Source organism: Halictus rubicundus, chromosome 15 (assembly GCF_050948215.1).
Source record: "Halictus rubicundus isolate RS-2024b chromosome 15, iyHalRubi1_principal, whole genome shotgun sequence".
Taxonomy (NCBI): Eukaryota; Metazoa; Arthropoda; class Insecta; order Hymenoptera; family Halictidae; genus Halictus; species Halictus rubicundus.
This window is the reverse complement of record NC_135163.1, coordinates 7,847,893-7,875,352: the sequence shown is the minus strand read 5'-3', so window position 1 is coordinate 7,875,352 and position 27,460 is coordinate 7,847,893. Positions and strand designations below refer to the sequence as shown.

The 27,460-nt window shown below is 42.4% G+C and overlaps 4 protein-coding genes across 4 annotated transcripts in view; 2 read left to right on the top strand and 2 right to left on the bottom strand.

Annotated features, from left to right (window-relative positions):
• Stl (ADAMTS metallopeptidase stall) overlaps positions 1–27,460 on the top strand; it is a 313,677-nt gene that overhangs the window by 40,204 nt on the left and 246,013 nt on the right. The window lies entirely within an intron of this gene.
• LOC143361460 (dnaJ protein homolog 1) overlaps positions 1–27,460 on the bottom strand; it is a 253,582-nt gene that overhangs the window by 34,648 nt on the left and 191,474 nt on the right. The window lies entirely within an intron of this gene.
• Positions 1–27,460, bottom strand: part of Psr (bifunctional arginine demethylase and lysyl-hydroxylase PSR) — a 175,134-nt gene that overhangs the window by 56,495 nt on the left and 91,179 nt on the right. The window lies entirely within an intron of this gene.
• Positions 1–27,460, top strand: part of Amon (prohormone processing protease amontillado) — a 57,699-nt gene that overhangs the window by 22,166 nt on the left and 8,073 nt on the right. The window contains exons 4-8 of the mRNA XM_076800451.1: positions 3,843–3,880; positions 5,695–5,771; positions 9,269–9,533; positions 14,536–14,748; positions 22,373–22,473. Of these exons, the coding sequence (XP_076656566.1) occupies positions 3,843–3,880; positions 5,695–5,771; positions 9,269–9,533; positions 14,536–14,748; positions 22,373–22,473 (694 nt within the window). The remainder of the gene's footprint in view (positions 1–3,842; positions 3,881–5,694; positions 5,772–9,268; positions 9,534–14,535; positions 14,749–22,372; positions 22,474–27,460) is intronic.

Below are 27,460 nucleotides of genomic sequence, written 5' to 3'. Positions count from 1 at the left end.
GTTTCACGTTGCTGGAGAGAAGGTGAGGCGTCGTACGTCTCCTGGTTTAATCTTACAGTGTTTCTCGTAATTGTTATCCTGATTTGCTTAATAGACTCGCGGATTTAGACTCCGGCAGACTTCCCGAGATCTCATTAACGAAATCGCATTTAGATTACGCGAATCTCGCAGTCATGGCCGCTGCGATTGCGCGTCCTGATGAGATAATCCACCGACGACGTTGCCGTAGCGTAATTCTGTTAATTTAAATTATTTATACTGTTCCGAGATGTTCATTTTTCTCTGTAGATTTGTGTCTCGTATTTTCGAATTTGCGGTGACTCGTGGAGGAGATCGAATGAATTGTGTGAACGGGAATATTTAATCGTGCGCGACGCGTCATCGATTGTTTAACATTCGACGAGAATTCATCGTGCCGGTAATTGGCCGAATGTTGTCGCCCGCGGCTCGACCTGATTTTCCAGAGGCAATCCAATTATATTCGAAGCAACATTCGTACCCGGGCTTCTCGATACAAATTGATTAAATCGAATAGAACCTGACACGTTCCGCGGTGCTTGCCGACAGAGAACAATCCACTGGATCAGGACCGACGTGATCGGCCCACTTCTGTGGAGATATATCGTCAACGGGGTCATTTGTGTGGGTATTCTTTCCCGTTTCGAGGACTATGCACAATAGAAAAACAGAAAACTCGTTGAAAACCCGCCGGGAAATATATGTAGCTGTCCTGGAAACTGTTCCATAAAATTCAGTTTTCGCAATACTGTCCCGAAACTCGCGGAGTTTGTACATTAAAGTGTGTAGCTTAATCTGTACATAACAATTTTTTGGTGAAAGATAATTTATACAACTTTGAACCACCGAAAAGTATGTTCATTGTGGAAATTCTTTTAGAATGGGTCTCGTAATATTGGCTGCCACGTTCGCAGTTCTACTAATTTTTTAACGAAACTTGCACAGAATATAGAAGAAAGTATGCACTTCGAGATGTATGTAACAATTTTTCGGTATAGAATAATTTCCAAAATTCACAATCACTGAAACGTCTTTTCACAGTGGGAACTGTTTAAGAACACGCGTCACGAAACTAGCTGCCATACTCGCAATTCTACCAATTTTTGAATGAAACTTGCACGAAATATAGACGAAAGTATACACTTCGGGATACACCCAACAGTTTTCCGGTGAAAAATTCGTGCCCTTCCAAATAAATTATCAGAGTCCACCCTACTCCTCATTAATAGTTCATTCGTGAGGGTAAAGATAAATTCGGAAGACAAGCAGCTGGAAGACAGATTCGGTATAAAGTGCGGGAGATTTTGGAGGATTTATGATAAAGGAGGAGAAGAATATGGAGGCGGGAAGAATAAATGAAAGAATAATGTAAGGGTGGGAGGAGTCGAATAGAAGGGAGAGAGGTGCAGAGGATGAATGAGCAGGCATTAATAACTAGAAACCGTCAGAGAAATAACAGGGAACCGAGTTGGACAATCAGGGTGCACGGCTAGGTTAAGGTTAACAATAAGAAGGTATAATAATAAAATGTACATTTGTGTGAATGGAGGCTGCAAATAGATATCGCATAACAGAACTATATGCAATAAAGGAGCGAATGCAGCTTTAGAAATTATTGTTGTTATGTTAAATCGGCTTTGCCAAGGGGTAGTCTTATTTGTTAACTCTGAGAAAAAATTTTTCTCTTTGTAAAAAGCGCCAGGTAAATTATTTACTCACCTAGGAACGACGAAAGGGTACTATGCTTATTGGAGCTGTTTCAGACGTGTCAGAAAATTGGCTGCCAGGTTCGCAATTTTGCAAATTTTTTCACGAAACTCACGCAACGTATAGTCAAAAGTGTACATGTTCAGATGTATATAGTAATCTTTCGGTAAAAGATTATATACTTTTTTAAAAAATTGACAAAGTACAGCCTCCCTCGGTTTTCATCGATCAAGGGCTATGAACGGTTCGAGACCTAATTTCATAGTGTTGCGTGAACAAAACAGTAATAGCAACGCAGACGTAACGCTAGGCGCGATCGTTGTCGTAACGGGGTTATAATGGCAACGGCTGCTTACGAAACGCGTTCAAGTTTCCGGATTTCCGCTCGGCCGGCGGGCAATCGATAATTCGTTGCCCGTTCTCCTAGGCTCATTAAGCTCGGGAGCTGCTAAACTATAATCTCGAGTGTTCAGAAACGCTGCTCGTTAAGGATTTCAGTCTTTTGCCGCTTATCAGACGCTTCTATCGATTTCAGTCGCCGCTCTCCGTCAACACGGTGTCCCGCTAATCGCGGAAAATTGCGAATGCCCCGAGGAGTCCAGAAAATGGCTTGCGTACCTGCTGCTGCTTCAATTTTGCGTTATCAATTGCCATTTTCCCCGAGCTCCTCTCGCCGCCTGTCGGAAGCGATCGTTTTGAGAAATTGCTTGCGACAATTCGCATATTTCCGCTCCCCAGTTTATGCGACTTTTATTAAATCGCCGTATGCCGTAGCTCGCGTGAAATTAGAGGGAGTTTAAGTCATCGTTTTCCCGGCTTCGAGTTTATTTATAAAATACAGATCTCGGAATTTTACAATTTTTATCCACACGGTTCTACGAAAGCAGGTTGTACTCGTATATTTTTATCTCGGTAACTATTGGCTGGATTGAGTTGTTACTTTTTTAATCTCGCGAGAAAGGTTCTATCTATTTATAGGAATTTTGTTTCAGTCGAAAAATTAATTGTAACACGTCGAAAATTATGAACAAGTTTTTATTTTTGTAGGGGGCAGAATCTTTTTATTTCGAGGGACTCTTGTTTCGTATTCTTCGAGGTCTGTCGAACAATCTTTAATTGACCAACAACGACAACGGCGGCGCAATGTTTTGCAGTGAAATGTGCTTGTAACTAAGGATTTTTCCTCTGTGTAAATCCTTCAGGAGGCTTGACAGGGAGTCGACAGTGACTCCGTGTCTCGACAGTATCGGTCTTCCGCAATTTGATCAGCTTTCACGTCAACATGTTACCATTTCCATCGAGCGTGTTCTCTTGTTTCAAGAGTTCCCGTTGCTCGCGAATCGCTCTGCTAGTGTGCGTGTAACATTTTACGCATTCGTACGGTCCAATTGTGCATTTTTTCTTTTTTAATATTGTAATAGAAATTTGTGTAAATTGTCGCACGATTAGGGATCGAGGATGGATTTGTGGTTTCCCGTCGTGTCCTTGGCGCGAGGGTTAATTGGCGAATTGGATTTCCGGTTCCAGAGAACGGAACATGCCCGTGGAAGCTAGATTAGTTTCTTGTTAATTGCTCCTGGAGCTAGGATTAATCTTTGTCGCGAACTTTGGCTCTGGCTTGCAATTACTGGCTCTCCGGGAATCTTGTAACCGCTTGTAACATTGGTCACTTGTCCATTGAAATTATTTATAAATAATGTTATTGGGTTGCTAAGTTGGACTGCAAAACGAGTCCTCTCGCACCAGTTTCAAGCGCAGTTTTACCTGGAAAATAAATTTTCGTTGCGTGGGCGCTTTATTTCGCTTCACGGATCCACTGTTCTCCTTCCAAACGCACTTTCACATTTTTCAATCGGTTAAAAGCTTTTTTCGAGATGGCACGAAACGTTTGAAAAATTCATATTCAGTTTTAGAATTGTATAGCTTTCAAATGGATTGAATTGGAGAGGCCTGCAATTCAACGCAGATAGCTTTCAAATAGATTTGAAATACTGATTTTATCAACAATTCCGATGTGCGCAGCGAAATACTGATTTTTACGAGCAATGGTAATCCCACCTTGCCCCCGTTTGCTTCAAGTATAGCGCAACTGACCTTCTTCTTTTTCTCTGTTCCAGGTGTCGACTACATGCATCCGGACCTGAAGTACAACTACGTGAGTACGACCGCCATTTTTCATCTAGAAAGTCTCCCTTTTCGTCGGACGTTCTTCGAGGCGGAGAAAATCGGTTCTCGTCTCGATTTGCCTGAAATGCTTGGTCCATTTTCCCCCTAAATTGCTGCAACTCTTTCTCTCCGTCTTATGAAGTGTCCACGCAGTTCACACGATGCATGATATTGTATGAATACCATTTTATTTTCACTGGAAATCATTTGGGACAAAAATATAAATATTAAAGTGAAGCACGAAGGTTAAACGTAAAAATTGAGCATGAAGTTCCAGCACACGGAACAGTCCACATCCACAGCAACAGAGGAACAGTATAACCTCATGAAAAGCGACGTACAATAAAATCTCATCAAGCAAGAAAATTCGATTCAGCATTAATATCCAGCATTAATATTCCCCGTCGACAAAGGGGCAAGTCCGACAATATTACGCAGAAGCGACGTTGAATAAATAGTATCCGGCATTGTTCCAACACTGGAAACGAATGCTCGACACGATTCCAGATCCAAAGAGTTCGAAGCGCGCACGTTCAAAGGATCCCGTTGTTAAAGATGCGAAATGTCACCTGGCGGGTGGAGCACGTTTTACAAGGAAAAATGGCTGGATGAAATAATGGGAAAATAATGTTATATCTCGGCCGGGTGTGTGTATTCCGTCGCCGGTTCGTTTAATGCGACAGCTGGTCGACAATGCGACACGTCTTCCACCGAGAAAGGTGAGACACGGATGCGAAAAGACAATGCAACCTGCACGTGCCTCTCGCTGCAACTGCTGATCAACTTTGTGCGACTGGCGGACAATGCGGGGCGAAAGTTTACGTCGTGAAACTCGATGAGGAAAAATTTCGCTGGGCTCTCTAATTAGTTTTATCAGTAGACCGGGTGCATCTGTTGGGGGAATGAAAGTTATCTGTCCAGGGACATAACTCTGCTGCGTTCCCAGGATGTCCTTTTTTCGATCCTTTGAACTTTATTTTCACTTCGCTTCTTCTATACAGTCACGATTGATATTAATGTTGGTGAATATGGTGAGGATGTATATATTCAGATTTTTAGATCTGATTCAGCATAAACATCCTCCATACAAATTAACGAAGAACAAAGATCAAACGAGAAATTAATCGTAACCATCTAGCATCAAGATTGAGCACAAAGATCAAGCACGAACTTCGAGTACAAACATCAATCACAAAGATTAAGCACAAAGATCAAGCACAAAGATCAAGCACAAACTTGAAGCACAAAGATCAAGCACAGAGATGAAGCACAAACTTCAAGCACAAAGATGAAGCACAAAGATTAAGCACAAAGATCAAGCACAAACTTCAAGCACAAACTTCAAGCACAAAGATGAAGCACAAAGATCAAACACAAACTTCAAGCACAAAGATCAAGCACAAAGATCAAACACAAACATTAAGCACAAACATCAAGAACAAAGCGCAAGGTCAGTCATAAATGTGAAAGTGGAGGGAATAGTGGTTTGGAGGAGCCTAAGATTAATGGTCGACGTTATCAAACGATAGTCGGTGAAGTTAATGAAAGAGAATTTTGCAGCGCAAATGATGTCGGTGGACGGTATCCATGGCCAATTAGAGTGCGATGAGAAATCCTCGTTACTCTTCTCCGAAATTTATTCGGTCTTCTCGTTATACAAGCGCGATCTCGTTGAATAATGCCACGCGGAACCTGCTGGCACGAGTATCGTTTATTATTAATAGCTGTCTTGTCCTTTACATTTTTTTTTCTTCTGTTAACGGCATGGTAATAAAATAAACAAGTCGCATTCTTTTGTTACAGAATGCCAAGGCTTCCTACGACTTCAGCAGTAACGATCCTTTCCCTTATCCGAGATACACCGATGATTGGTTTAACAGGTGAGTGATAGTGTACTTTGATAAGGGTGAGATACAGTTGTTAATAATACCGTACTTCGAGAGGAAAAATTGAGTGATCGATTATCCTGTTACTTTGGAACATTTTCTGTAAAAAAATATTGAAGGATAATGTTAAAAATTTCCACCGTTTCCAAAATCGATTACAAGCGCATAACTCGCCCCAACAGCATAATTCAGCCAGAGAACGACCATAATCCCCGGACTTCTACGGCACCCGCGTAAATCACGCTTTACGCGGGACAATAATCTGCGGGATACGATGTCTTTGCAGAAATAATCTACCTTCCGGACTCGTGAAACCGTACCTCAGAGCAGAAGGTCGTCGCGGTCGCGTGATTAATGATTGCCGAGTAATAATTAGAGTCATTCTTGCTTCGATGATTACACTGTCAGCGCAGGAAAATATGATCCGCCGTCAGCCCTTTCGCAGTACAAAGAGAACTTCGTTTTCCTTCGATGATCGAAGATAACATCGCTATTAAAGAAAACGGAGGGATAATATTCGAGGCGGAGGATTCCAAAGTTTTTCCTCGACAGTGGAAAATCGCCTTTCCTCCGGGAAAACTTTTATTCGTCGATTTCAATGAAACGTTGTGGATTTAAAGTAACCGAGAAGAATTAGGTTTGTTTTATCAGCGGATTGCGGGACTCTACGTAAATACAGATTTTTATCAACTATTTTAGACAATTTAAGTTGAACAAATTTCTTCTTTTTGTTAGAGGTTGTATCAAGATGTAAAGAAGATAAAAATGTCGTTAATACTGCTTAAACAATTCGTTGCAATATTCAAAAAGTAAAAATCCATATATTAATCTTACTCTCAAGGAATTAGACTAATAAATCATTAATTCTTAATATTAGGAAATTAACTTTAAAATGTGCAAAAATTCTTTGCATTAGACCAAACCTTCCTGATCAAAGTAAAAAAATTTCAACTCGATCCGACAAACGACTTCCGAGATAAAAATTCCTAGCTGCGCTCTGAACGCGATTGGAAAGCAGGGAAGTTTCTGAAAAATTGGAAAGTTCAAGGGTTTGTATTTTATAAAAAAAAAAATGAGAAACCAGCGAAGCGATGACTTAAACCCCCCCTAATTTTGAGTATAGTATACAGTATTCGATTCTGAATTATGTCCTCGGTTCCTGAATGAGGATTCCCTAACAGTGACAGTGTGGCTTTACGGATCGTCGTAGAGGATTCCGGGAAGAATGTTTCCTGGTCGAATCCAGAGAAACGTTTCCTGGAATTACGCGGGAAATAATGTTCCCGAGTTAAGAATGCGACTCTTTGGAGGGGGGGGGGGGGCAACGGGCTTACGTAAGTTCCGGAGCAATTTCCGCGAACCTGGGCCACTGACAAGCATGTTTCCATCGAAAGGATCGGAAAAATGTAGCGCCTCAACTAGTTCAGTCTTCTGTCATTTCCTTCGCTTCAGTTCCTCTACGGAAAGTTCGATTATCATCCTCAAAGAATGCGCTATAGTCTGCGAGCTCGTCCCTTTCGCTGCGATTCAAACGAAATGTTTAATATCTCGCTGGGTCCACTCCCACCGGCCTTCTTTTTGTTCTAAATTTCAAAGGACTCGCTGGTCTATTATTACTCTTCAAATCCAGAAAAGTCTTATAAATATTCCGATATTAACAATTTTATCATACCCCTGCAGCTAAAAAGCTTCGACGAATACGATTTTGAGAATTTTTTCCAATCGAAATGGTAGAGATATGAATCTCAAATTTTGTAGGTAGATTTGTCAATCTTTGAAGAACATAAAAATAATTTTTCGATCCAAAAATAACGATTACATCGAAAGTTATAGTCAATCAAAGTGCTGCACTAGAAACGTACCTATGTTCATTGATACCGTAAAATGAATCTAAATCAATTATTCAAAATAGCAATAAATATTTTTGACATGTATATGCAAGGAATGAGTAATAATAAATTACCAGCGAGATCTCCGCGAATTTCTGCATCTTGGAACGAGTGTCGTTACACCAAACAAATTGCTCGCGGATCCCCTGCAATTATAATTATTCCGCCATCGAAATGAATCAATCGCCAGTGTTTCGGAATTCGTATAGTTCTTCCACTGTATCGGCCAGTAGTTTCAGTCGAGTTTTAACAGACCCCGCAGCTGGTCGCGCTGTTGTAATTTCATTCCACCCCGCTCCCCCCTCCCCGTTAACGAAGGTAGAACGAGTTTAACGAGGAAAACGAACGCGAAATTGATTATAGCGTTTCCCGGACGGTCGTTCACGGGGAATTTGTTAATCCGTGATATTGCACGGCCGACCTCGAGCCCGACGGTCGCCTTATTTACTTAACGGAGAAACTTGGCGATTTCGCGCACGACGTCGCTCCGCGTCACGTGTAAGACGACGGCCATTGTGCTCTTTATGGGATTCGTTTCTTGATTTTATCGGCGCAATTCGAACCCCGCAGTAAACCGAGCTACGAGGACGGCTTCGACGAGCATTATGAAAGCAACGCCATAAAAGAACGAACCCCCCCACCCCCCACCCCCGTAAAATCGCTGCGCGTAAAAAGTACGACGACTCCAATTCCTCGAGCGTGCGAGCAGATATTTCAGATTTGCGGTTGCATTTTGCGAATTTTCCCCAGTAACATTTGCCGTTAGATTTGATCCCGGAGTGGTTTACCGAGGGCTTGGAAATTTTCGAAAATTTTTGTGATAACTATAGGACTGCACCTCGTCGCTTTCAGATGGTTTATCAATTTTCAACCATTTTCTCTCGAAGTTCTCTTAACTTTCTACTTCTGAAATGCGTCCGAGTCCCAAGAGGTTTCGAAGCTTGCAAATTCTTCCTGTTCGTTGCTCCCCGTGTTTGTCTCGCAGTAGAAAAGCTCATAGTTGCAATTTTCCGGCGGCGTCTGCCAGCGGAATTTCCAATACCCGCCTGGGAAATGTTTCTGTCGCAGTGAATTCCACGACGTCGATCGTATTTCCCACGATCACGACGATTTCATATTTTCCCCGTTGTTAATCAATTTTATCGTCGAACGATTTACGGGCAATCCGGATGGGGGACAGTCATGGTCGACGCAGATTCTGACACCTGACGTCGTTCGCGTTCTTTCTTGAAGAATGCTCGACACGCGACACAGAGCTCTCACGAGGAACTGGAGGAAGGGCGGCCTCGCCTGTAATTAATCGTCCCCGGGTCCCCCGTGTAATTACTCTTTAATCGCGGCTGATTAATTCCCACGATAAACCGTACCTTTTTGGCGAGCCACGCGATGATCAAGCGACTGTGACCGTGCCGTTTCGTGACGCGTTCTTCAGGAGCTTCTGGGAGGCCGTGGAAGTGGCTGCGTGGACCCCGAATATAAGGCTATTGTCGGTATTCGACGAACTTGAATTCCTCGAAAAATTTGAGAAAATGACAAATTGAAAGGTGTCTGCGGGGTTTGTTTGCGAACATACAAATTGAAAATCGTTGTTTCTGTCCACAGCCACGGCACCAGGTGCGCAGGAGAGGTGGCGGCTGCCCGGGACAATGGCGTGTGCGGCGTGGGCGTCGCGTACGACTCGAAGGTGGCCGGCATCCGAATGCTGGATCAGCCTTACATGACCGACCTGATCGAAGCGAACAGCATGGGACACGAACCTGACCTCATCGACATTTATAGCGCCTCGTGGGGACCGACGGACGACGGGAAGACCGTCGACGGTCCAAGGAACGCGACCATGAGGGCGATCGTGCGCGGAGTTAACGAGGTGCGTGTCTCGGTGTCAAGTTTTTCTTATCCTCCAACTACCAACCCCCCCCCTCCCTCTACCTAAGACGTCTCCCCTTACCCGACCTTCGATCTGGTCGACGCTAAGGGTCGCGATTTAACACCCTTCGGTCGTCGCCCTTGACTATTCGTGGCTTCCTACACGGTGGAACACTGCTCGCCGCGATTAATTACTTCGGACGTGAGATGTTCGAGATAAGGCAATTTTTTCTGGTGAAAGTAGCGGACGTACGGTTTTGTAACTTTGCGGGCTGATAGAGCTATGTTTGGAGCGTGTGAAGCATATTTTCTCGTGCGGAAATATGTGGTATTAATAATAACAATTTTTCAATTTTCGTTACTCAAAGTTACGATCGGAACCTATCGTTGGCAAGTGCTGCGATTTTGGGAATTTTTTGTAACGAAACTAGTCGAGATAGAAATTTTAAACTTTGTAGGTAGATTTATCAATCTTTAGACAGTATAAGTATAATCTTTTAATCTGGAAATATTGTTTATGTCCTACCAGAGTGCTATATATTTTTCGTTAGCTACAGTCCTAACCAAACTGACTATTGACAACTAGTGCGATTTTGGGAATTTTTTCTAACGAAGCTAGTCGAGATAGAAATGATTAAACTTTGTAGACAGATTTATCAATCTTCAGACAGTATAACTATAATTTTTTCATCTGGAAATATTGTTTACATCCAACCAGAGTGCTATATATTTTTCGTTAGCTACAGTCCTAACCAAACTGACTATTGACAACTAGTGCGATTTTGGGAATTTTTTCTAACGAAGCTAGTCGAGATAGAAATTTTAAACTTTGTAGGTAGATTTGTCAATACTTAGACAGTATAACTATAATTTTTTAATCTAGAAATATTGTATACATCCAACCAGAGTGCTATATATTTTTCGTTAGCTACAGTCCTAACCAAACTGACTATTGACAACTAGTGCGACTTTGGGAATTGTTTCTAGCAAAACTGGTGGACGGAAAAATTTCAAACTTTGTGGACAGATCTGCCAATCTTTGGACAATATAACCATAATTTTTTTATCCAGAAATGTCTCTTATATCCAAAGTTATGATCACCCATACAGAGCGCTGAAGCACACATCTTGTATTCCAGTCGAACATTTTCCCCCGAGTAAATTCAATATGGTAGCCGTCCAAGATTCATGGACCACCGATGACACCTGCAGTCCATTTGTTATCGGGAACAAGGTGACACTGTTTCGTCAAGGCTGGGTCCCTTCAATTTCGAGACACGTCCTCGAAAAGCCCGACTCTGCTCCAAATAAGAGTTCGCGCGCGCACCGCTGGCATTTCCTCGGAAGATTTTCCACTCGTTTCTCCCAGGACCACGGTTCCCGCTGATCAGCATTCCGTTTCTGTGTGACGTTTACATTTCCCACGTGCGAACTACTTCTCGACATTTTTATTTGGTCGCGTCCCTCCGCTGCTCCGCTTTCCATTTACAAAAGGAAGCTGCGAACACGGGTTTTCCGCGTTTGCCGTTGTAATTTTCCGGCGTGCTTCTCTCGCTGTCGCGCTGACAGCTTCTCGTGGAAAATTCTTCGGGATTCAACGGTCACGTTTTGTTAGCCGAGAAAAGTGAGGTTCCAGTGCACTTTAATCGCCAGCGGATCACGGTCCGCTCACATTTTATTCGAAATAACACAATTATTTCAAACAACCAATTGTATCTTCATTGTTCTTATTTTCCAAAGAATAATTTGATTCCAGCAATCAACTTTTGCGTTAAATTCAAACGAATTATTTTCTCATTTCAAATACTTGCCTCAAATGAAATTATTTTACGTAGAACGTTGAACGACACTAATTAATTGAGTTGAAACTCAGTTATTCCGAGGAATTATTTCTGTAATTAGCTCAGGGAAATGTTCGTTACATCGCTGCTTCTTAATTGATAGCATTTCCTATAAATATATAAGGATCCTCGCTGCAATAATCGGATTACGCTTTGTTAAACTTTGACCTTTGTCGACCGGTAATCCTGTTTCTTTTGTTAGGTCTGTTCTGCGCACTTGTTTCCTCGAGAAGCGTGTCGTTTATCGTTAGATAACGGATTATGCAATTCCCTTGTGGAAATGTTGTGCAACTTTTTCCTCTGTCGCGAGAAGCTGCAGTTCAATTGAATTCATTTCTGTTCTTAATTCAGCTTCAGCATGACTGAAATTGTGTAACTGAATCGTTTCCACAAATTATTTCCTCTTTTACCATGCAAAATGGTGAAAGAACGGTGCACAAAAATCCATAGTCCATTTGTTATACGTCCACAACAATTTACAGGAACAAATTCACTCACCTAATTCGACCAATGACTCTTGCTGGAACTGTCTGACTCTTGCTGGAAATTCTACTTTTTATTCCAACAACCCACGTCGTCCTGAATTTCGTCCTTTTCCACTGAAAACGGCGCGTCCTTCGCAATAGTAATTGTTCAGTCCTTCCGTGGAGGATTCGAAGGACACGAACAGTCTCGAAGTCGCTCCGGCTCGGCAGCATTGTCCGCGCGGGTAATTAACGTCGGCAATTACCCGCGCGAACATATTCCGGTCGGCGCAGCGTCGCGACGCTGCGCGTCTCCTTGCGTGTCTCGCCGACGGAAGTCATTTCGCCTGGCACTTAAGTCGAGTGTAAACAAAGCGCCCTTCGAGTCTATCGATCTCACCACCACCTCGCGAGCGCTCCTTTCCCTCGACGAGTTTTTCTTTGCGGTCCTCGTGTGACCGATGTTTGTACTCGAACGAGCAATTAGGCGACGGAGGAAGCAGAGGACCGAGTATTAACCCCGTTGTCAATCCGACCTTCGTCGAAATACCCAAGTATTTTCTGCTCGGTCGACCCCGTTTCCTTCATTTTGATTGGCGCTAGACTCCAGAGGAAAGTCTTTGAGCAGAAAAAAGAAAAAATAAAACGTTCATTGTTAGACGGATTTCTGTCACGGGAATTTCTGTAAAGATACAGAAATCGGTTAAACTTCACTTTGGCAACGCAGAAATTTTTAACTTTTTATTACACAATCCTGTAGATGTTGACGAGAATATGCGAAAAATCGAGGTTTCAACGCGAGGAACACACTGGTTTAAAATTGTTTAAAGTTTAGACGACACGAAAGTCGTGTTAAGTTGGTCGGAATAAAATCGTCGAGAGCGGTGCAAAAGTAATTAAAAAGTGGAAATGGACGGAGACAAATGGTTTCTGTCGATCGTGTAGAATCCTGAGGGACAGGATTCGCAGGACTCGCCGGGCTCGTGTCTGATTCGTCGTGATTCGATTCCGGCCTGTAGCGAAGGTTTTCGAAATTTCCACCGGTCGGTCGAAGAGCGACCAATAATTGCTCCGAATCCAATCAGCGGCGGCCACTGCTCGGTCTCTCGAAACGAAAACGTCGATAATTCATCGGAGAGAGAGACGACGCGCCTCGGCAGACCTAATTACAGAGATAATTAGATCGATGCGCGACGGAGGGAGAGGGAGAGGGAGAGGTGGTCGTTTGTCGTTGCTGTTTTTGTCGCTCGACGCCGTAATAATATTGTTCGACCGGGATGCGCGGTTAATTGTCGACGGGCTCGATCATTCGAGGAGAGAAAGGTCATCCGATCGACTATCGATCGGACCGTTCGATCGAGAGATCCGGCCGGAGAGATTTCGGACTACAAACGAGAGACAAACTGGCATCGACGAGGGCTGATCCTGCGGCTTAGAATTACCGTTTGCTCTCTTCGACCACTAATTAGCTGCGTAATTAACACCTGCTGAATGCGTGCTCAATTTTGTTGTACCGCCTCGCGATGCTCGTTCGTGCACGTACGTTCGTTGTTCGCGCGCCTTGCAAAATCAATTAGCTTTCAAACACGTAATGTTACAGATCCTGTTGTTTAATGCATAAATTCGTTAGGCTCTTTTATACTTTATCTTAGACTGTGGGTCTTCGCGTAAAAGGAAAATGTTCCACATTGATTACTGTAAACGGAAACTAACATGGAAATATATTTCTAATAATTTTAATCGGATAAAAATTATATTATTCGTGTTATTAAATTCTTTTAATTTGCTCGCTGCGTTCGATTTTGTTTATTCGTATCGAACGCGAACGGCATATTTTCACCGGTGGAAAGATTTGATCGTTGAAACAAAATCCTTAAATCTGTGTGCTTCACTGAAAAATTCATTTTTATTCTACCATTCACCGGATATAAATAAAAGTGAAAAGAAGCAGAATTAAATGGTAGCAAAAATAATTCGCAGCAGAGAAAGAGGGGAATAATTAGGGCAGAGAATTAGGTAGAGTCTAAGGGGATAGTTAAGCAGAATTGAACGGAATAAATTGAGAATCCGCGCAGATATCGAACGTGTTTGCCTGACACCTGTTGTGTGTCGCATCAGATCATTTCCCCAGCTGTTCGGAGGTAACAGGACGAGCTCGTATCCTGTAACGTCGGCATTAGGTTTTTACAGTGAGCAGCTCCCATTTGCCGGAGTGTGCTCTTCCCGAAGGTTTCCCGGGAAGGTTTCCCGAAGGTTCGTCGATGAGCCTCGACGACGGAGCTTTTAGCGACGTTACACGTTCACGAAACGACGCCCTCCTTCGAAATCTTCTCTAACAACCGATCGTTCAGTCGCGCTCTCTCACGAAAGCTTGTTACAAGCCTGTAACAGGCCATCAGCCGAGACACGCCTTCGGGAATAGAGATGGCGACGAGGCGATAAGGATAATGATAGCGGCCGTAAGATCGAATACCCTGACGACGGTTTTAACGCCTTGAAATCCTGCTCAAAAGTGCACCACGTGCACACAAGCTGTTCGAGATCTATCTTCGGATTAATCCTTTGCTGCACGAATTTATGTCGATTTTGCTCCGGACGAGTCCTTGTCATTTTAAATATTTTTTAAGGTCCTGATAGGATACCTGTAAAAATTGCGGAGGAACGCGACGGGTTTTGAGCACGGATTTTTGTTTTGCAGGGGCGGAGAGGCCTGGGAAATATTTACGTGTGGGCGTCAGGGGATGGGGGCGAGGAGGACGATTGCAATTGCGACGGATATGCTGCGAGTATGTGGACTGTCAGCATTAACAGCGCCATCAACGACGGCCAGAACGCGCATTACGACGAGAGCTGCTCGAGCACTCTGGCTTCGACATTTAGCAACGGCGCCCAGGACCTTAACATTGGAGTGGTAAGTCGTCACGCGACTAATTGGCTCGTCCATTTACCTGTTTCAAATGTTTTCAACCTCCCAATTTGTACACCTCTTTTCAACTGTTGCGTGAGAAATGTCCCCGAAATAACATTTTGCAAATATTTTTCACAAAATTGTACCTTCCATTTTCAGTCGGAACTTTTTTGTCGCACTGTTCCAATATTGGTTTATGCGTTAGAAAAAGTTCAGCAACATTCCTTTACTAGTAACACTTTTAAAAATTCCTGTTTACACCCTGCATGAAAAATATGGGGTAGAAGATTTTACAAATTTTTTTCACAAAATTGTACCTTCCATTTTCAGTCGGAACTTTTTTGTCGCACAGTTCTAATATTGGTTTATGCGTTAGAAAAGTTTCAGCAACATTCCTTTACTAGTAACACTTTTAAAAATTCCTGTTTACACCCTGCATGAAAAATATGGGGTAGAAGATTTTACAAATTTTTTTCACAAAATTGTACCTTCCATTTTCAGTCGGAACTTTTTTGTCGCACAGTTCTAATATTGGTTTATGCGTTAGAAAAGTTACAGCAACATTCCTTTACTAGTAACATTATTAAAAATTCCTGTTTACCCTCTGCATGAAAAATATTTCAAAAATGGGATAGAAGATTCTACAATATTTTTTGTAAAATCACCTTGCACCTTTTATTTTCAGTCGAGATTTTTTCATTGGACAGTTGTAACCCTGATTTATGCATGAAAAAAGTTTCGACAATATTCCTCTATCAGTAACGCTGTTAAAAATTGTTCTTCCTCGCGGAACACCTAAATTGTGAGTTGATTTACAAAAGCTATGGTTCGAGAGACAGATACATTAATTTCTTAATGAACAGTAATAAAAAATCTTTGCACGAAAGCTGCGACCGAGGATAATTTCTCGATGAAAAAGGTCTTTAAACAGAGCTGAACAGTCATTAACCTTCATTAAAACTACATAAACCAACAAAAGATGTTCATCGGGCTGCGCGGCACATCTTGATCCCGTTCCAAAGGCTTCAAGCCACTCCCCAGGGACAGCCATAACTCAGAATTACCAAGGAATCTAAAGTTTCGAGACGACCCTAATGAATCCGAACTTTTCATTCTCGGCTCGGGGACGTTCCAAAGATTTCCGAAAGTTTCTGCTGTAACTCGAGAGAGAGAGAGAGAGAGAGAGAATTGTTGCTCGCCCGGGATTTATTAAAGTGTCCTTGCTATTCGAAAAGCTCCAGTTATACGCGACGATTGTTCGGCGAATTTCATTGTTTTGCGAAGGATTGGAAAGTTCCGAAGCGATTCGTGCCGCCCCTGGCGGTGAACTTTAAAAACGCGGACTTAGCACCCCGTTAATGCTTCTTCCTGGTTTAATGCGCCTGTTGGCAGCTTAACTGGCGATTTCTTGCCGCTCGAGAGCCTTGAGTTGTTATCGATTACGGGAGTCATAACTTCGTTGCACCCAGGATCGAATTTTTTTCAACGCTGAAAGCGAGCACTAACGGTTTACTGGCCCGTAATGACTTATAAAAATCACCTGAGTGTGTCCGGCAACGTTTTCTGGGAGATTCATGACAGCGCGGTATGTGCGCCATTAATCGAATTTATTCCACGATTTCCCATTCAAGTGCTTCCTTAATTTTATTACGTGATGATAGTGTAGCAAGTCGTTGTCCCGAAATTAGTAGTAATTTGGTGTTTTTAGTGTTCGTGTATCTAACGAGAGAGGATTTTACGCATTCGTGAGAAGAATCCCTGTGCTCCATGCATGTCAACACACTATATACAATAAAGGAGAAGAAAATACAGGATAAACTTTCCCTCAGGAAACCAGAAATTTTTTAACTTTTTTTATGTAGTCCTGTAGATTTTGGCGAGGAAATGCCGGAAATCCAAGTTTCAATTCTAGGCAATCACTAGTTCAAAATTTCAGTCACTATTTCTCATCAAAATCTATAGGTAAAATTCCTTAGGTGAAGTTAAGCCAAATTGTAAACAATCGAAACTGCGCGTTTTTGCAGGAGTGCTTTCCCAATGATGTTTAGTTACTAAAATCGACCGAAGACAGCGTGCATTAAGGTCGATATTAAAATAAATTACAGTGACAGTCTGAGACAGTGAGGGGTCGATTTCTCGCACACGTTCGTAAGTAAACATCGTTTCGTTCGCGAGGAGGAAAAAGAGCTTGCGAAAAATGTTTGCGAAAGGTATTTGTGAAGAAAGTTATGGAAGACGCTAGCAAAAATTGCACAACTCACCTGGAACTCCGATGGAATTTCTGCACGTGCAGGTTATTCCAGAACAACGGACGCGCAAGGTAAATTTCCGACTTGTCTGTGCAGCGCGGGGGCGTTAGGTAAAAATAAATTAACCATGCGAACACGGGTCGAGGAATCTCGCGGCGCGAGGCAGAGTGCGATTTGAATAAAAGCAGGCTGGAAATTCCTCTGGAGATCCTTTCCTCTCTACCTCTTCTCTCTCTCTCACTCGCTCGCTTCGATGCAAATTCGCATGATCTTTGCGAAGCTGTGGAGGACTACGACGGATCCTCGAACTCATTGTTTCGCGACGAGTACGCTAAACCCGTGCTGTCCGAGCTTTCAGCCTCGGGCTTCGCCTGTTCTGGCTCCGTTGGCAAGGAAACCTGGGAACCGTGACGACATCCGACAGTTGCGTCAAATGTTTGAGGTCCTTTTGTCTCCTTTCGTCACCTCTTTTTTTATTCAGCGACGAGTCAATCTAAAATATTGAAAGGTGAACGAATTTTCCGTGTACGCAGCACGAATCCGTTGTTATTGCCAATAGAAAAATGTTAGATAATCATTTTTTTACTATCTACAAAAATATTGCAGAGGCCAATTTTGTAGACGGGGAAAAAAATTGAAGAGAATTTTTCCAAACCGAATGAAAATTTTGTTGTCGTATAAATAATTGTACATTCGTTTAATAAAATGTTTTGAATGGTTTATTCGGTTGGACATAGGTACTACTTATTCGGTAGTAAATTATCATAAATGATACTAAGTTATTCAAACGATAAAAAGCAGTTTATACGGATGGGAAGTAGTGTAGGCACGCGATTGGTCAGCCGCAAGGGAATTTTCGTATTTTTCTGATCCCGTTTGTTTCGCAGTATATTTTCATTGTACCGCGAACATGTTGGGATAATTATGCGCTTACAATCGGATCTCCTGATACAATGGACTAGCTGGAACCTTTGTTTTCGGAAATGCATAAATATTGATAAATATCTTGCGGACTGCGGAATGTTCAAGTCTCCCCTCCAAACGACCTGGTTTCTCGCGAACAAAGGGATCGGACGGTCGATTCATTTTCCACTGAAGCACGGTTCGCAACCGGCCGGAAGGCTCCGCAGCTAATGGCCTTACAAAGGATGTCTAATTAGAATGAACACGCCGAGATTGCGCGAAGATCGTGTTCGGTATAAATCAACATCTCCCGGATCCAGTGATCACGGAAAATCTTACGAATTTTCCTGCAATTTTTGCTTGTTACTGTTGAACTTTCCGTTTGAAGAGGTACCCAATCTAGAAAAGAAATTCTTTCTCTGCACCCTCTGGATTTCAACCCTTAACTTCGAAGCTCCGAGGTATCACCGAGGTGAGCACCATCTCGTGTGCAGGATTCAGCAAAATTTTATGTAACACGAACGTATACCCTCGTTAGTATCCTCTTCCCACCCACGCGAGTTTCTTCAGTTATTCCCGGCGTGTATGGGGTGCCGTAAATTATTAATAACGAAGTGTAATTGTAAGGGAATGGCACCCCTTCCATATCACCTTGAAAGACACGCAACTGCGTGGGAAGAGGAGAGATGATGGAACAGGGTTGATCTAGAAGGGATGATCTTGACAGGTAGGGGTGAAAATTGGAGGGGGGAAAAGTTCCTTTGATTTTATGAATCACTCCACTCGGCCATTCGTTCCGTGGGTCAGAAAAAGAATTTAGGAACGTCAGACTGCCTTTATTAATCGCTAAATATAATTTCTTTGCAATTGTCAATTTATCCTTGAAAATATATATATATATATATATAACGGTAGGCAATAATAAATAATAATAGAGGGGTAAATGTTGGAGAAAATAGTAAGGATGGACACAATATCTTCCTGTCTGACAAATCGCGTGGCTATACTACTTACTCCCACCTCAAACCTTTTAAAGTCTGATTCATTTCTCGTTTACTACCGTTGTTATCGACTCAATATTCGGTACAGTGACTTTGGAAGTGCATGGCAGGAACATGGCGAGATTGCATACAAAATTATAAATCTTAAAAGTCGTAGAAAAATCAGCAAAATAAATCCCAAGTTCGCAAATCTCAAGTTCAGCTCGCGAGCCGTCTCCGGGAGGGCTCTTTTGTTGTCCGAGGCAACTGATCGATAAAAACACATCACAGAGGCCCGCGGTATGTCAGCGAGTCCGGAGCCCGGGTCTGTTGAGAAGTCGTCGTTGATCCGACTTAAGAGTCTCGATAGAGAGGAGCCGCGTCCCACGCTATCGGGGCTGGGTCCCTCGGGCATCCATCGCCGAGGGATTATCTCCTGGAAGGCAGCGAGGAATTCTCGTTGGCAAAGGTTTGCCGGGACCCTGGTAAACTAGCCACCGCGGCCTCGTGGACACGGTTCACAGGAGGATCGATCGATCCTCGGAAGCTTGTCCACGGTCAAAGGAACCGCGTCGCTGTCCTTTTGCTGGGTGCCTGCCATCTTGGCCGCGAGGGATCGCCTCCCGACAGCGCAAAGATTGATCGAACAAAGACTGAGCACGCAGAAGCTCGACAAACAGAAACCTCGCGGAACGTGTGCAACAAAGCTGAGACTCCGCCGAGGATTCGCCGAGAACAGGCATATTTGCCATACCGTTTCCTCGGAGACCGAACCGCGGATTTTGCGCATTGTTTAACGGTCGCGCGAAACATTGCACGCGTCTCTCGGGACGCTCGGGGGAAAGGGTGCATTCTAATTTTGGGGGTAAATTCTACTCTTTTTAATTCGCGTTACCACATTAGTTGCGGAATTCACAGCTACGAGGAAGCTTCCTGCATAGCGTTTCTCGTACCAGGAAACGCGTCGAATCGAGAGCTGTTTTCCAGTAAGCGCGAACACGTGGACCGTGAGAAGCGGCGTCGATGTTGCGGAAAATGTGCAAGACCGGCCGGCTGCCTTTTATGTAACAGTCTCGGTCGTTAACTGGACCCTGGCCGACAACGACGCAGATCGCGCCACGTTCTTGTGGGCTTCCGTGCCCCATAGTCGAGATTTTATGGGCGAGCACGGTCCACGCGATTTTCCCCAACCCCTTCACCTACGGGGATTTCACGCTCGAGCGGTGGAGAAAATAAAAGAAGAAACTTGGGGCTGTGGGGGTCGTGCGAACTGGAAACCTTGCTACAGCGAAACTTAAGAATTACAGCGAATTCACGATATATGTCAACGAGACGGGTCTTGCCAGTGACATGTATCGTCCAGGAGACACACCCGAGTTTACACTCCTCGGTGCCCGAGGCTTCTAGAGCTTCCCCTCACGGTAGTGGTATAGTGGGGATAATTCCGTGACGTTTATCATCTACACCTCGGCGACATATATAGAGAAAACACTGCATTGCTAATGGAATTTTGTAGACACAATTTAAATACCGAATTGTATTGTCTGCTTCTGGTAGTTAGGTATTGAAGTGGAGAACATTTTTAGTTTGAGTATTCCGCGGTGAGATGTTGCTAAATTGTTGAATAATCGTTTCTCATGTCCTGGTTTGCCAAGTACGTGTATTAATATGCCTGGAAAATTGTGCTTGTGACTAAGCAATTCCCCGTAAAAGGCAACGTGCAGAACCTGGACGGCGAGAGTGCGTCCTTCGCGTTTACGACGCCATTTTATCGCAACTTTATCGCCAACCGAAAGCGAACTTTTTTAATGCGGAAACTTGCCTGTTCCCACGGGTCACATGACCACGATCCAAGAAAATTACGTCGTTCCGAAATGGAGCGTTTAATCGCCTCTGGGAATTCGATGCATTCAATCGCTGTAATCGAGCGGTTTGCGATCGATTTTCGCTTGTTTGCGGAAATCGATCGACATTGAAACTACCCGGAGGATTTTTCGCTGTTTCGAATTTATCGAAAAACAATTCGGCTGTCGAACTTTATTTTTGTGATTTTCTGTGCAGACTGCATTTTGAATTGCATTGGAACTGAGAAGGGGATGATTTTTCATGAAAAAAGTTGGCGGGAGGGTAGAGTGGAATTTTTAATTTGCGACTACGTGGAAGAATTCGGTTTGCAAGGACTCGCCGCTGTTTTAAAAAATAATTTGGTCTTCATAGGTTTCTGTTTTTATTTATCATTTTGTGACTTGCATACAAGCTGCATTCTAATTTGCAGTGCAACTGAAAAAGGGCATGGTTACTAGCAAAAAGTTTGTCAGGAAGCTGTAATGGAATTTTTAATTTGCAACATTGCAAAAAATTTAATTTGTAACATCGCGGCTTGTGACTGGCATGAATTAACCGCCAAAGAATTTAGCTTGCAGATTTTTCTCTGTTTTATTCATCCTCTTTGCAATTTTTATGAAAGCTGCCATGTACAATGAGGATTTTTCTACACGAAAAAATTCGACAGAAAAGTGTAATGGAATGTTTAATTTGCAACCTTGTGAATGATTCCAATTTGCAAGAATACGACGGGTCGCTACGTAAAATTTGTCGCCAAATAATTTTCCAAAAAGCCTTCCTTTTTTTTCTCTTTTATTTATCATGTTGGAACTTTCGGGCAAGCTGCTTTTCAAATCTCATTGCAACTGAAAAAGAAGCGTTTCTACCTGGAAAAAATGAGTAAGAAAGGCAGAATGAAATTTTTTAATTTTCAACCTTGTAAAAGAATATTGTAAACTAAATTAAACGGTCCATAGTCGGAGAGAAAACATCGTATGCAATGTTTCTGCTTTCTGCCTTGGACAGATTGTTCTGGGTAATGTGTGTTTAACTGTTTTGCAGCCCGGGAGCGTTTTTAATTAATTACACTCCGTTCCAATTGTTCCTCCCAGTTTTCTCGTTCCATTTAATTAAATACGTCGCGATACTTGCAATCGAGTTCAGCAATAAATTACTTTACTTTACACTTTTATACATTTTTTATCATTATCATGTCGTAATATATTTATATATTTTATAAAATATTATCTTTCTTATTTTCTAACCTATTATTATATTTCATCTTTACAATTTTCCACCTAAGTGTTTTACAAACACAGTGTTTACAATAATAATAATTTGGAGTACACGGTACAATTTTAAAAAATTATTAAAATAATACTATTAATAGTATTAAAATAGTGTGACTATATATGTAAATAGAGTAACTACACAAATAGCAACAAGAGAGACCGGAGATAATCATCTGCTTAAATAGTGCAAGCAAACTCGTATGCACCGGCGCGAACATAAAGTATCAGGTCACGCAATCAGCATTAAAATGCAAATGGCGGACGTTCCCATAACAAGGTGGACCGGTTAACGGTTGAATTTTAATTTCGGTTAGGAGATGGAAGATCGTAATTAACCGAGACCAGGTTGTGACGCGTTTTTCTTTTTTTCTTTCCCCAGGCCACCACTGACCTGTACGGTGAATGCACCAGGACGCATAGCGGGACGTCAGCCGCTGCACCGGAAGCTGCTGGAGTGTTTGCACTGGCCCTTGAAGCTAAGTGAGTTGATTGGACGTTTCTAATATTTTCCTGTCCAATTTCTTTTACTCTTTGATCTGCTCTCGTGGAAAATTGGCACGTTTTTTACTTTTCTGCGAGTTTTTCCATTGCCAACCCTTCGACCTTTCAGCCCTCTCCTACGGTTCCGTAGGGCTCTAAATCTACCGATAACAGTAATTCAGAACTTCAAGAAGTTCAGCCTCGAAATTGCTATTGGAATTTAACATCACTGACTCGATATCCACTATACTAACTTCACAATATCGATTCGAATTTTCGCTTGGAACATTGCATGCGAAACTCCCCTAAAAACCATTTATTCGAAAAGTGAAAAACGAATTAAAAAACGAGATTCCCCGATAACCAAGTAGCTCACACTTTCCCGACCACGTTCGAAAATTACTATACATTTTCCCTCTCGAACGCGGTCCCCGTATCGACTCGAACTATCCAACTATTTGCTCTGGCTCTCGCAGAGCCAAGTTCACAGCGCATATCCGATATTATTCCACGAGCAAAGCTTCTGCCCTTTGACCCACGAAGCAGTTTCAACTTTGTCCGGTAACATGTTGCGGGAAATTCGCCATCAATTTTCCAGCAATTTTTCAGCGACATCGCAGTGGGACGGACATTTTCGACAATTTCGACATTCTGCAATGATCATTCTTCTTCTATAATAATAACGAAGTTTGCAGGAACGAGAGACTAAAAAAGCAACGCGAAAGATGGCCGATAACGCAATTCGATCGCGCAGCTTTCAGCGATAAGGACGCGCTTTCGCCTTTCGCCCATGGCTATCGAGTTGTCGACTCGTGACCATAACCGCGCCACCCACGCGTTTTATTTTCTCGAAGCTGACCGCCGAACAATCTCTACAAAGCCTCGAAAATTCAATTTCCCTCCTACAATCGCCATTGTGACCTGCGAAGAACAATACCGGACGTTTATTTTCGACCTCCGCCTCTGCATTGTCTCTTTTTACCGATTAATCTGGAAAATTGCCTCGTTTGACCATTATAAAAGCGTTTTCGTTCGTTCGCCATGGCCGACAGTTTTATTCCTCAGATTGAAATACTGGGACTGGCGTTCTCAATATTTTAAATAAAATAAAATACTCCGTAGGGTCGAAAAATGTTCTTCCTTGAAGGAAGGGGTCCCTAAGGTCATTTCAAGTAACTTTTCCCTTTGCGAAAATGTTCTCCGTCGCTTCGTTCAGGAGTTATTAACGAAAAACGCGGACCAATCGGAGCGCGGCTATGGCGGGCGGCTTGTGACTCAGCGACAGGCATTGGCCGAGCCGGAACCCGTCCGTTCTAACCTCACCTCTGATTGGTCCACGTTTTTCCGTAATAACTCCTGAACGAAGCCACGGAGAACATTTTCGCAAAGGAAAAAGTTACTTCAAATGACCTCAGCAATCGCCTCTTTGAAGGAGGAACATTTTTGTAACACCCTGTATACACACATTGAGCAAACTTACTAATTTTCCTTTTGGAAGAATTCAAATATATTTCAAGCCATTTTATATTTATTTTCCTTTACTTTTCTCGGGATAGAAAGATATTTTTAACTTTTTAAAATCGTTAATGGAAAATTTTGTATTCTGCAATAGAATTTCTTCCGGTAATGCAAAATTCAGCCCACGGATTATGGTCGGGCCCGTCAGTTTCGATTTCCCCTATTTGGACTTGCATCGCGCGCAAAGCCGGCCAACCCTAAATTCCCGTCGAAATGTCGGATTATGATGTCACGATTTGCGGATGAAGCTGTCTCTGGGAAATTGTGGACCCTCGAATTTGATGTTTCGAACCGGTAACAGGGTAACTGCATCTCCCGCGGGATTTTCGGAGCGCGTTGATCGCATGGCTTACGCGAAATTGCTGAAAATCCGCTAACGAAACATCCCCGATCCGTTTTCGATGGGGATGTTTCGCGGGTCGGAATCGAAACGAGTGGGAAATCGACCAGAAAACGCGTTAACGAACGATTTCACCGCCGGGAAAAACGGAGTCGAACGATTCCGGATCTGTTGCCGCAGGCGTTTAGCCGTCTTTTTTTCACGCTGCGACCGAGTTTAATCGGTTTCGCGATTTTTATCTGCAAATCCTGTCGCTGTGTCCTGCATTCTAGCGCGCACCGACTCAACAAACACTTTGAAAAATTTGCTCAATCTTGTTTCTAAATATTTCGAACGGTTCTATTTAATTACACCGCCTGGAACGCCATTTATCCAGCAATTTTCTAGAAATTTTTTAACAGGAAAAATTCCCATCAATTTTCCCGCTTTTTCATCGTTTTTCAACAACTTTTCAAAACGTCGAACGTTTTATTTAATTACGGGGCACGGTGTCGATATAAATCTGTAAAACATTTTTCGCCACCATTTTCAATTTTATTCCATTTATCTTGCTATTTCATTGAAACTTTTCGTCGACACTTTCCTCGTTTTCCGTCTGTCGGAAATTTTGCGAAACGTCGAACAGTGAATCAACTTTGCCTAGTATCGAAGCACGACAATATTGGATGATATCGTAATTAACGGTAACCGTAGACGGCGTGGGTGCACGTTCTTCGATCGCATAATCGAATTCAATCGCGATAGCTCGCGTTTCGCGAAAGACATTCGGCGAGGGATGAGATACATTGTTCGCTGCGCCGGAGGGTATTTGAAATTCGAAGCGGATTAATTCGGCTTTTTTACGCAGCGTCCGATGGAAATATTGGATCCCCTTTTTTCCCCATGGAAAAACTGCGCCACAGAGTCGGATTTATTACGTTATTAACCGTGTAATTCGAGTTTACTGGAGACGGTGTTGACGGGCTGACAATAAGCCGAAACGAGGCCATTGTTGAGTCTGCTGCGAGAATTTTTCGCGACGTGCAATTTTCAATTTACTTTCGCTGCGAAACTGTTGCATTCTGTCCCACGGGAAACGTGCTTCTTGATACGTATATTATCATTAACTATTATTTGGTGTTCACTTTATTTACGTTTTTATCTGTAATCATATACAGTAGTAGTTTTTGTTAGTAGTCAGAATTTATTACGTTTCCGTGAAAAATATTTTATTCTGCTTAATTTATTGAATTTGTAATTTATTTACTTACTATCCTGTGAACTAATAATTTTATAACCCTAATTCACTGTGTCCAATATTTGTAATTTTAATTTTACCACTGATATGAAAAATGTTTTATTCCCCGAAGAATGTGCGTTTGCACGTTTATTTAGAATTTATTATCTCCATAATTGAACTTATTTATTCGTATATATTGATCTGTTTATTATTAAATGTTCAATATTTACTGCGTGGTCCACTGTTTCCTTCCGTTCGCGTTTCAAAAGTGAACGATGTTTATTTGTCACGTTGACTTTTTTAATTTTGTATTTATTTGCTCGCTCCGATCCGTTTTTTGTTGTAAATCGCGTAAGCAGAGAGCGTTGCGTGGTAAACTGTTCTTTTTTTTGTTTGCTTTTCAACAGTGAAATCCGATAGAATTTTAATTGTTTATTTTTGTTTGGAAAATAAACATCGAGGAAAAAGCTGAAGCCAATGTTTGTTACACAGGCTTCCGCGTTTCGTTGTTCAAGTTTAATCTCTCGGTGACGAGTGTACGTACGAGATATAATTGGACGTACTACTGAATGCTCGACTGTTTAACGTTAAATATGATGAACAGGATTTTCTGCGTCAGTAGACTGAAAATGTGCATCGGGTTATAAAATTGATTGTCTCGCGAACCATGCAACAGTGCGATTCACTGGCGCTGTGTGATATATTGTGCGACTTGTTGGCAGTGAGTGAGAAGCGAGACATAATTGAATCCAGTACCGCGTTTTACATTATTTAATTTTCAAAACGTTGAGCTATCCATCTCTAAAATTCACGTCTATTTTCTCATGTAATGTGCACCATGCTATTAAATCTGTGGAATTTGTTTTTCATTTATTTGCTATTAATTCCAACCCCCTGGGTATTTAAATAAATGTATAATTCGTGGACAGATCTTGGGGATTAAACAAAATTCTATTCTATCGGTTAATAATCTCTTAAAGCGAAGTGAAACATTTCCGAATTAAATCTGATTATAATTCTTAGCGAGAGAGAATATTATTAACAATGTAAAGGGTCGTCGCATTCTAATTCATAATTGCACCCATTACTGCCATAATTTAATATTCAACACGTTAAACTCTCCACCGCTGACATTAACATCTATTTTCATATTAGTCTACATCGTATTTACATACGGAATTAATTGCAACTAAATGGCCATTTGTACAAATTAATATGTTAGAGGAAACACCGGAATTCCATATCCTCCGTTGACAATCTCATCAATCAGAGTAAATTATTGATTTGTACCTGATTGTAATGTAATGAACAGTGAAATATTTTTGAAAAAGTCTCGCAGGGCAAAAGAAATTCGTTCAATTTCAGTTTCTATATTTGCATGAAAGCTCACACGTTGGATTCTCATTAAAATTTCGCTCGGGAAAATGCCAGGGAAAAGTGACTCGCGCTGCGGTGGCTCATATCCGCCATTGAATTAGGCAACGCTGAACGCCGTGAGTGATCCGTAGCGCAGGAACGTGGCCTTTCAATGCTAAATTGCCATTTCTGGGTCACGTTCCGCCGACTGAGTTCCGTTAACAATCTTTCGCTCGCTTCTAAACCTTTAATCTGCCTCGTCGGGCCGCATCGCAGAAACAATTGTCAAATCTTTCGCATAAAATCGTGAACAACGTCATCCCTGACGATGCATCTCGAGTAAAATCGCGTAACACAGAAGTTGTCACACGCGCGAGCCCAACTTCGAGAACTTGAAATTCTATTTTCGCGATTGTTCCACTGGAACTGGCCGGGACAAGCCGAATTTCCAATTGTTGCTAACGAACAATGGTGCATAGTTGTTGCGCGTTACAGCGAGCCACTCGTTCAGCTTCAACTCGCTGAATTGTTAATCCATTTCGGGCGCTGTTCAA